This window comes from Pinus tabuliformis, chromosome J (genome assembly GCF_031772625.1).
Source record: "Pinus tabuliformis cultivar Carrire ecotype Pingquan chromosome J, CPIR1, whole genome shotgun sequence".
Classification (NCBI taxonomy): domain Eukaryota; kingdom Viridiplantae; phylum Streptophyta; class Pinopsida; order Pinales; family Pinaceae; genus Pinus; species Pinus tabuliformis.
Genome location: NC_142295.1, coordinates 242,105,358 through 242,116,706, shown reverse-complemented (window position 1 = coordinate 242,116,706; position 11,349 = coordinate 242,105,358). Strand labels below are relative to the sequence as shown.

Genomic DNA, 11,349 nt, shown 5'->3' with positions numbered 1-11,349 from the left:
ACTTAGGTTAAGTTCATCGTTGTAAATATTTTATAGATTGAAATCAAAATTTATGAATGGTTGTAAAATGTAAATATTTTATAGATTGAAATCAAAATTTATTGGTTTTTTACTTTGTTTGTTTTGAGGATAAATTATATTAATTGGTTTGAAATTTTGATTAAATTTTAGCGATGTGATTAATCCAAAAAATTAATATTAATATTATAAATCCTATAAAATAAAATTAAAATAACGTTGTCTAATGATTAGAAGGGATGTAGCGCAGCTTGGTAGCGTGTTTGTTTTGGGTACAAAATGTCGCAGGTTCAAATCGTGTCATCCCTATTTTTCCCTTCTTTTCTATGAAAAGAAATGAATGAAAGATCATTAATTGAATCGTATCAGATGCGAAAGTGTTTTGCTCTAAGAGTATCAACAAAAGGTATTTTTCCTTCATCTCCGAATATTAAAGAAAGCTCTAAGAGTATCAACAAAAGGTATTTTTCCTTCATCTCCGAATATTAAAGAAAGCGCTCTTAGTTCAGTTCGGTAGTCTCCAAAACCTGATGCCGTAGGTTCAAATCCTACAGAGCGTGATTCTGTTCCTATCAAATCCAACCCTCAAAATTATCGATAATTCATTCCAACTGGAACGAGCAATGGAATCTGACCTCCCAGGAAAAGTAGGAGGCCAATGAAATTGAAGGATATTCCAAGATCAAATATCCAATTGATCACCAATTAACATTTTTCATCTGTTTAATGATTTTGAAATAACATTTTTCATAAGTTTAATAATTTTGATATAATATGATATTAATAATTATATATCACAAAAGTCTTAAATCTAATATTTTCTTAATCTGGTTAATGATTTTTGAAATAATATGATATTAATGGTTTTAAAATAATATGATATTTTTAACAATTTAACCATCAATCTTCCACGGGAGGTTCTACTTTAATTATGTTTATATTTTATTGGTTTATCAGAAATGGGAAATGTGCAAACAGTTAGGCCCTGCATTGGATTTCTCAAAACCTGGTCCCGGCAGCGGAAGACAAGCAAACGAAACCTTGGAATACATTGAGAATATTCGCTTCTTAATCAACGGTATTAATACGATTCGGAATATTCTATTATTAATCAAACTTAAACTTTACATCGTTTTATAATGTATTCAAACAAGCCATCATGGTGCTCGATCCTACGACCCGGAGGCCAACCAGGAACCTCACCCACCGGCAACCTGTATTGCCGGGAAATTCATTTCTACTCGCCGGAAATCTGAGTAGCCGACAACCGGGGCGTCCTGGCCAGGTCTTAAACGCTGGCACTATTGTTTATACTTCTCTTCTTCGTTATCGCGTTGCCTCTTTCGCGCATTAGCTTCGGCCGCTTCTAACCAGCAATTCCATTTGAACCCTCGGTCTTCTGATTTTGTGTTCTCTTCTTGAAAGGCCCCCGTCGCCCGTGAATTTGCTCATGTCACCTACGCCATATGCAGATCCGTGACTGGCCTTCCGCGCAAATTTTGAACCCGCAGCACAGTTACGTGGTAAGAAATCGCTACGAGAATCCGTTAGGGCCCTGCGAGCGCTAGGCCGCCCTGGGGAATTTACCATGAGGTTAGTAGATTCGAGGTAGCGATCGCTGAAACCAACGCCCATCGTCACAGTTTGTGTAAATGGCCCCGCAGACGAGCTAAGAATTTGCGGGCGAGCTGAGCGGGAGACGATGCAGCCCCCAAACCATCAAACGATGGAGTATGCGGATTGCTCTTTTAGCTTGTGCGAGTGGCATCCATTTTTATAGCGAGATTTTTTTCGGCCGCCGGAGCCTCTAAACTCCGGTTCACCGCCATCTTTAATGGTGAATAAATTCCTCGGAATATGAATAATTTATTTTAGTTTACAAAGGCTCGAAGTGTTTCCCAACTTCTGAGATTTTAACGCCCCTCCCTTTTTGGAATTGCAATACAGGGTTCGGAACGCTTTCAACCAAAGAACTCTGAAGAAGGTCCAGTGGATATCTAATTTCTCTACAGTGATTAATTTCGAATTATTTCTTCATTGCACGGGTTCGATTCCTCGCAAATTTTACTTTTTAGGTAAAGTTCTAGTAATGTTTGCGAAAGAAATGCAAACATCCGGCCTGACGTTGTCCGAGCTGGATGCCGACGCAGTGGACTGCTGTAGCTGCTTCGCATTTCTGAGAAAGCCGAAGAAGGAGCTGAAGGCTGATTGCCATTTTTACGGCAGTGATTTCTCGCAAGATAGTCTGTCGAGCGGCCCCTTCGGGTATTCCGGCAGTTCGTTTCGAAAAGACGGTATGCTGAGCCTCTATGGCTCTTCGTTGAATTATTCGGATAATGGAGTGCAGCAGGACTGTAAGGCTTTGAAGACATCACCCGCGGCTTCCAACGCAGTTAATTGCAGAGAGATCCCCGTGAAGGAAACCCATAGGGTTGTTCGTACCGAGGTATGCTCCCTTTGCTATTTTTGAATAATTGTGCGCATGGAAGGCATTACATGATTTCATCTATGTCCCGTTCATTCGAGTCTTCAGATCGGTTGCAAGAAAAAGTATCAGTGAAAAACTTGTCCTCGCTCATATTTGTAAACTATGTTTGTTTGCGAATAAAAACATTTTTCTTCTGCAAGTGTTTCAAGAAACATGAACCGAAGGAAGGTAAGGAGCAGGCTTCTGCCAATATCACGGGCGCCAGATGTTATCTCTTTGAAACTTACTCCATTCGAAGAGCATATTTCTACCAAAATTGCTGGGGACTTGCATCTAACATTTTGCCTTTGATTTTCATGCCATTCTAATAGCTGACTTTTGCCAAAATCCCCCATGATTGGCACCAAATACCATCCCTTCGAAACTCATTCCATTCAAATAGTAGACTTCTGTAAAAATTCCCCGGGACTTGCATCTGCGCATCTGACATCATCCATTTGAAACTCATGCCATGAAAATAAGAGACGTCTGCCAAATCCCCCCAAGATTTGCGCCATATTTTATCCTTTTGAAACTCATTCCATTCAAATATCAGACTTCTGCCAAAATTCCCTGAAACTTGCACCCGACATCATCCCTTTGAAACCTAGAGTCATGCCATTTAAAGAGTAATTTTTTTGCCAAAATTGCCCTGGATTTGCACTCAATATCATCCCTTTGAACTTCAAGACAGTCAAAGGCCAAGCTTATGCCAGAATTGCCCAAGGCTTGCACCAGTCATTTTCCTTTGAAACTCATGCCATTCAAAGAGCAGACTTCTGCCAAAATCACCCGGGAAGTGTGCCAAACATCATCTCTCTGTAAGTCATGCTGTTCTGGTGGGGCAGACCACAGAATAGAACCCTGGTGGATGGCTTAAAGCTCTTCTGGTCTAGCTAGTGAATCAATGCCCTATTGGCTGCCAATTGTATCAACACTCCCCAAGAAGAAAGCTACATGGACTGCCAAAACTGGGGGTTTTTGACTGACTATGAATTGCCACTCAACAGAAATTGCATCATCTTCAATTGTCTGCTTCATTTTACAACATGAAAATAAAAGAGCAGACTGGTTTCCGCCTCTAACTTCAAACTGAAGTGGGGAACTTTGATTACAAAGCTGCTTATTACTATGCCTGTGAATCACAATATTGACTTACAGCTAACATTTCCACTTGATGAACATTATGAGACTGCATGAAAACGAGAGAACAATGATTTCTTTGGATGGAATATTTTTAGAGGCTGTTAGGCTAAATTTCATGAACAGTTTCAGCCTGCATTGCTAATATATCGTTCTTAATTTGCAGTGTTTTCCTGGTTACTATTTGTAGTCATTATTAGGGTCTAAGTTTGATTGTATGATCTATTGCTTTGATTTGAGGGGATAGTGCTAGTGAATTTGTCACTTCTGTTGTCAATATTTTTCAAAATCTGCAGTTGTGTAATGGGTCTAAAATTTAATTTAGAAAATATCCAATATTTGGGGGTTTGTTTTCTGGCTGAAAACAAGACAAAGCTCCTCCCGAACAAGAGTGATATGGAAGAATTGAAAATTTGGCTCCAACTTATGTTTATTTCCCTTTTATTTTACTTTAATTTGAAGGTTAATATAAAATTTAATGGTCATTTTTAGCTTGGTACCTGTGCTAACTGGAAGTACATACTATAATTGAAAAAAGAATAAATACAATCAGGATTTATGAAGTTTTCACTTTATACTTTTTGGCATGTTTTGAACACAAGAAGAAACCGTAAAATGTTTAAGATAATTTTGAGTTCTGTGACTCCAGAAATTGAGCTGAATTGATCATTATCTACCTTTGTCCTCCACACTTCAGAAAATAGTGTTGATGCCACCTATGCTAAGAGAAATCATGCATAGAATAAAGAAAAACAAACACCCATGAAGACAGAAAACTAATTAGACCTGAAATCCTTTGGGGCAAAAATTCTTTGCCCAAATCTATTGTCAATGAAATGGTGCACCATATTTCAGAACATGCAGATGTTTATGCAAATTACACACATACAATTGCATAACACAAAAATAGAGGGGGGGGGGGTGAATGTGATTTAATCATTAGTGATAAGGTATGAGAAATGTTACACAAACTTGTGTCAGTGAAGAAGACATAAGTTATGTAACACCTCCAACACCTAACCATTAACATGACATTTTCATCATGTTGGTGTTCTAAAGACTTTACCAGAACATAAATAAAGCTGCTCTTGGTGTTGTAGGCAGGATCCTTGAGGTACCCAAACTCTTGGATCATACTTGGCTATGGGAGCCTCGAACAAGGATGCCAGTTGTTGGATGGATCAGTTACTTACATTTCAGTAATTGAGTTGTAGTGCAACAGTAGCAGTGGTAGTGCTATGGGCAGCACGATGCAACATGATGAGAGAGAATTGCAGTACAAATGGAGTGTTGGGAGAAAGGACCAGCAACAACACGGACATAGAGGGAGTTGCCATATAGATGTATCAGTGGCAATGGTAGGGCCATGGGTAGCAGTACAGGGTGCAACAATGCAGAGGATGTTGGGCAGGAAGGCCTAGCATCAACATAGGTACCAGTGCCATATAATCAGGGTGATGCTCAGTGGAGGAGTATTACTAGAGCACATTCCTCGCTAAGAGGGAGTGTTGATTTTGGGTAGCATTAGATGTGCTCTAGCCATGAAAATTGGTGGAGAGGCTAAAGCACATGAGATCTCCAAGACCCAGAAATGGTTTGGGGAAATTTTGCCCGGTGAAGGAGATATTAAAATAATTAATTTTTTAAATGGTTTCCTAAGTCTAAACTTAGGAAAATAAAAATATTAATGGGTATTAATATAAAATTGGTTTAGAAGGTTTTAAATGACATGGATCAAGCCAAATCTAATCTTAGTCATTGATTAGAGATGTAATTTCGGTCGTTGAAGACTCAACAGAAAAAGTATAAGAGGAGGCTTGAGGGTCAGTTGGAGATGCACTAGAGTGATAAGTCAGTGTGATTTTCTAGAGTGGGGTTTGCTAAGAGAAATCGAACCAGTGATCTGAGTTGCAACGAGGGGCAGTGAGTACGAGGCTGAGAGGTAGGAATAGTGCCCGAAGACCAGCGCAGAGGCAAAGAGGCAGACACAGCTAGAGGGAACCACGCAGAGGCTAGCAGTGACTGCGTAGAGGCCAGAAGGGCTTGCATCATCCATGCAGAGGCTACAGAAGTGACGCAGAGGGCCAGAGAGGCTACACCGGGCTTCAGAGGGCTGATGCAAAGGGTTTCAGGTTGAGGCAGAGGCCAGGAGGGCTGATGTAGTACTTCAGATTGTGCTGGAGAGGTTTGTCGGGTGAGCTAGTTTGGCACCGAGTGTACTCAAGAAACGCTGCTTAATAATAAAACGGAAACCCTCAGAACTAATGCATCGATTTTCCCAAGTTGGGGTTTTTTCAGAGACGATTGTCCAAAAATAACGGTGTCCCTTGTGTGTTTGTCTATTTCTTTCAGCTGTTGATCTGTAGATGGTTGAGACTGTATTGTGTTTATTTCAGTGTTTATATGGTTAAATAACTTGTTAGTAATTAAACAAGTAGGTGAAATAAACCAGATAATACAGATAAAGAAGTGAACGAGAGTGAGTCACAAGACCTTACAACTCGCCACTGACAAAAGTCAGTCCTTGATCCCAAAGCAAGTTGTTGAACACCATGCATCCTTGTCATAGGGAGTACGACAGTACACGATGTGTCCAACAGAAGTGCTATGGTCCCTAACCACTTTTCCCAACTCATTGGTCAAATGAGAGGTACTTCCCATGAGTCCCAGACTCCATGGGTAGGATGTATGTTGGAGCATCAACAGGAGAAGGTGAACCACTCATCCTATGCATATGTCAATCGTAGGAGAAGGTGAAGCACACACCCTACATACATGTGTCTACAATCGTAGGGGAAGGCGAACCAATCACCCTACATATATGTGTCCGCAATCGTAGGGGAAGGTGAACCACTCACTCAACGCACATGTCAACCATCATGGGGTATCACAGGGGAAGGTGAACCACTCACTCAACACACACGTCAACCATCATGGGGTATCACAGGGGAAGGTGAACCACTCACCCTGTACATAGCACACCACTAGGAGAAGGTGAACCACTCACCCTATGGTCACTCATAGCTCCAGGAAGTACCCCAAGCTTCCAAGAGCTCCGTGAGCTCAGTGTCCAACTCATGCGGAACTGTCATAGGAGGGTCTTTCCACGACTCCAAGTCTCTCTCGAAAGGTTAAGAATTTGAATTTCCCCAAAGGCTTTGTGAGAATGTTTGCGACCTGCTCATCTATCCTGACATGGGGACACATCGAGCTTTATGTTGATCACTATTGTCAATAAACATCAATTCTTACATTTTTCCTCAAATTTTGTTCTCTTTTCTTTAGGAACTAGAGCATATGCAATGAAATCAGATATCTTAAGATGACTGACCTGTGGTTTTCTGCCTAACTTAACCTCCATTGGGCTGACCTCTTACACTGCTTTCTTAGTATACATGTTCAACAGATACATGAGATTTTGTACTGCTTTAGCTTTTTTCCAAATATTCATCAACAGACAGTGAAATGTAGCTTACACCTTATCAAACCCTGTTCTTGTAGGGCTGCAAATTTCACGGTGGACCAATTCTAGCACTACTTTGGCTTCCCAAGCTTTCACTACTTCAGATACCAACATGTGTTGTATTCTTGTTAGGAATGCAACACATGTATCTTCTTCTCTTGAATATTTGGTAATCCATGTACTATTTTACATGCAACTAGGGCCAAACTCCATGTGGGTCATCTTATTTATGGCAACTGATATTTTTCTTGGATTCCTCTCATCGAAAGGTGTAGGATTGATCTAACGATCATCCGATTCCGACATGTATTCATGGAGATATTAATTTATTTGTATTTTTTGACAATTTGTCAAGGTCGGCCAGTAAGTAAAATAGTGTTGCACACTCCCAGCTAAACCTCAACGTGACATATAAGTAGAGGAGACCTTGAGGCATTATGGCACTCATCTCATCTCCACATCTCTTCTCTCTCCTAGCTTGTTTGGGTATGCGTAGGCGAAGCTTCTATCTCTCACGTGGGAAGAAGGAGGACGCAGTCAGGAGCAACAACTTTGACGTGGGTGCAAGAGGACGCAGGAAGGTACAACAACATTGACTTGGGTTGACCGAGGTGCTAGAGGACAACGTTGACCAGCGTGAGGATACCCTTGAATCCAGATTTGTGTGTGCCTTTATCTTGCAAGCCACGGTTTAGATCAACCTTCGTTGACCTCTGTTTGACCACGGTTTTGACCAGCGTGAGGATACCCTTGAATCCAGATTTGTGTGTGCCTTTATCTTGCAAGCCACGGTTTAGATCAACCTTCGTTGACCTCTGTTTGACCACGGTTTTGACCAGCGTTGACTGGTTAGGGCTGACTTCAGGAGCTGATATGTTGACTGCTGTTTGACCATGTTTTGAGAACTGTTTTGGGTTGCTATCTATTGCTATTGGAGGTCGAGTTCTCCTAGTTTGTCTTGAGGTCACTTGGGAGCTGTTTGACCAGCTTTGACCTTGTTGATTTGGATTACACTACTGCTGTTGTAAAATCACAGATTTGTGATATTGTACTATCTCTCTCTCTTTGTTGAATTATTGAAGAATATAGAAGAATTGATCAAAGGGTTTCCCTACATTGGGGTTTATCCCTGGTTGGTGCCACATCTTGTGTCTCTTGTCTTCTGTTGTTTACATTTATGTTCTATCTGCATTTTACTATTATGTTGATGTGATGACAATACTGGAAATTGATATTGGGCTAATAAGAAGATTTGAAGAAAATTGCTCTTAAGCATAGAACATACCATAAGTTAACATGGTATCAGAGCTGAGGTGAAGACAAAGCCCAAACAAGAGCAAGAGCAATCATCGAAAACAGTTGGAAAAAGTCAAAAGGCTTTGTGTTTTCCTCATCACATTTCCCCGCCGAAGACAAGCTCTGTGAGAAGTCTGACTATCACAGATGGAAGATGTCTCTTGATCTGACATTGGAAGAGCAGGAAGTGTTGGACCATGTGAGGGGTAGAATTACGGAGCCTCCATCAAATGCACTGGTTGCTACAAGGAACAAATACACTATGGTTAAGTCAAAGTGAAGAAGATCATCTGAGACTCAATTGACAAGTGTCTGGTGGCCTACATTTCCGAGTTGAGCACCTCCAAGGATATCTACGATAGACTGGTAAGTTTGTTTAAAGTTAGTGATGCAAATCAAGTTTTGTTCCTTAAAAATAAGCTGAAGGATATTAAGAAGGGCAAGGATGAAGATATTCAATCTTACTTCTTAAGGATCACTGAGATCAAGAATGATCTCCTATCAATTGGAGAAGTTATTTCTTACCCTTGGAGGGCTCCCATCCGAATGGTATGTATTTAGAACCACTCTTCTCAACAATGATTGAATTTTGGGATTTGAAGAATTGATGTCGAGATGCATTCAAGAAGAGACAAGGATGGTGGAGCAAGAAATGCCTTCAAGCAAAGGCAACCCCACTGCTTTCTCCTCTCATGCCAAAAGGAGAAATAATTTTGGGTCAAAAGGTCACTTCAAAGGAAAGACCGGATCAAAGGGTGGAAGGAAGGGAAGATGCTTCGTTTGCAATAAATTTGGCCACTATGTGAGGGAGTGTCCAAATAGAAAGGACACATCACATGACGATGATCAAAATCACTCCCGAGGCAACTCCAACCACAATCAAAGGAATGGCAGGTTCAATGGCAAAGGAAAGAGAAATGTAGGAAATCAAGGAAGTGGTCAACCCTCCAAGAAAGCAAGGAACTCCAGGTATGAATCAAATGTTGTTAACAATAAGCAAGATGAATATTATCTGATATCGGCCCTCTCCACTACCTCTCCTCCGGATTCATTGGGCAATTGGCTTATTGATAGTGGTGCCTCAAGGCACTTCACTGGTTACAAGGAAGCTCTCTCTAATCTGATAGAGAAGGAGACAAACTTGGAGATTATTCTTGGAGACAATTCCACCTATCCCGTAAAAGGTGTAGGGAATGTTACTCTTCAATTAAATAAGGGTAACACAATTCATTTGCAAGAAGTCCTATATGTACCTGATCTTAAGAAGAACTTGGTGTCGATTTCGGCAATGGAAGAGAAAGGCTACAAGGTGGCCTTCAATGATGGCAAGGTATGTGTGTGGAAAAATAATTTTAAAGATGCTTTCACTCTTGGATTTTGAGTTGACTCTTTATATCAAGTTGGGGGAAGTTCGTTGGGAGTCATGTCTTGCGACACATCTCTTCAGTCTAAACTATGGCACCGAAGGTTTGCCCACCTTCATTTCAAGGCTCTACCCGATGTGAGACAAATGGTGACAGCGATGCCCAAGTTCAAAATAGAGCATGAAGGTGTATGTCCGGGATGTGTCGAAGGAAAGCTCAAAAGAGGAACATTCCCCTCTAGCCATAGCAAGACCTTTGACATTTTGTAGTTGGTTCACTCCGACATATTTGGTATGATGCTCGTGAACTCTTTGGGAGGATATTTATATTATCTCACTTTTACAGATAATTATTCTCGCAAGACTTGGATATACTTCTTGAAAAAGAAGGATGAAGTGTTCTCCTGGTTCCGTCACTTCAAAGCCTTGATCGAGAATCAAACTGAGAAGAGGATCAAGATCTTAAGGACTGATAATGGGACCGAGTATGAATCCAATGAGTTCCATGACTTTTGCAAAGAAGCTAGCATTAAGAGGGAGACCACAACACCATACACTCCTGAGCAGAATGGTGTGGCGGAAAGGAAGAATCGTACGATTGTGAAAGCTGTTCGTGCCGTGCTGCATGATCAGAGGCTTTTGAAGTTTCTATGGGCTGAAGCTACGAATATCGCCATATATGTTCAAAACCGATGCCCTCATCAAGCATTGGATTCCAAGACCCCCGAAGAGATGTTCACTGGTAAAAAACTTTATGTTTCTCATTTTAGGATTTTTGGAAGTCTCGTATATTCATGTGCCGAAAGAGAAAAGAAGCAAATTGGGTGCATTTGGAAAGAAGGGAATCTTCGTGGGCTACAGCGAAAATTCTAAGGGCTATAGAATCTATGTGGCTGGTCAAAGGGAAGTCGAGATAAGTCATGATGTCACCTTTGACGAAGATATGGCTCTTAGCAAGGTTGACAATCTTCCTATTCTAAGGAAAGATTGAGACGCTGACACGAGGAAGCCAGATGAGAAGGAAGATGAGACGATGCCCGATGTGGAAGAACCTATGGATCTTATTGATTCCCCTCCGCAAGAGCTTCCCTCTTCTAGGAAGAGGCCCTCATGGCTTAGGGGTACTCTTGAAGGTGCCGAGAGACATATTGCACCCATAGGGACTTTTCATGAAGGTAAGAAGCCGACTAGGTATCAAGGATGCTTGACCATTATGAGAACCATCATTAAAAATGAACCTTTATCGTTCGAAGAAGCCGTGAAGCATCAAGTATGGAAGGATGCTATGAATGAGGAATACGAGTCCGTCATGAAGAATGATGTTTGGGATGTGGTCCCTAGACCCTAGGACAAAACAGTTGTCACCACGAAGTGGCTTTACAAAATCAAGCATGGAGTTGATGGGAGTGTTGAAAAGTACAAGGCTCACTTTGTTGCTTGAGGCTTCTCTCAAAAGGAAGGTGTAGATTATGATGAGATATTTGCACTTGTTGCCCGATACAACATTATTCGCTCGATCATAGCCCTTGCTGCTTCGCAAGGATGGAACCTACATCAGATGGATGTCAAGACGCGTTCTTGCACGGTTCAATTAAAGAG

General features: G+C 41.1%; 1 protein-coding gene across 1 annotated transcript in view; it reads left to right on the top strand.

Moving 5' to 3' along the window:
• The first annotated feature begins 1,185 nt into the window (after nt 1-1,185).
• LOC149226655 (serine/threonine-protein kinase GRIK1-like) overlaps nt 1,186-11,349 on the top strand; it is a 145,324-nt gene continuing 135,160 nt past the window's right edge. Inside the window, exons 1-2 of the mRNA XM_089377545.1 lie at nt 1,186-1,855; nt 1,966-2,464. Of these exons, the coding sequence (XP_089233671.1) occupies nt 2,108-2,464 (357 nt within the window). The 5' untranslated portion in view covers nt 1,186-1,855; nt 1,966-2,107. The remainder of the gene's footprint in view (nt 1,856-1,965; nt 2,465-11,349) is intronic.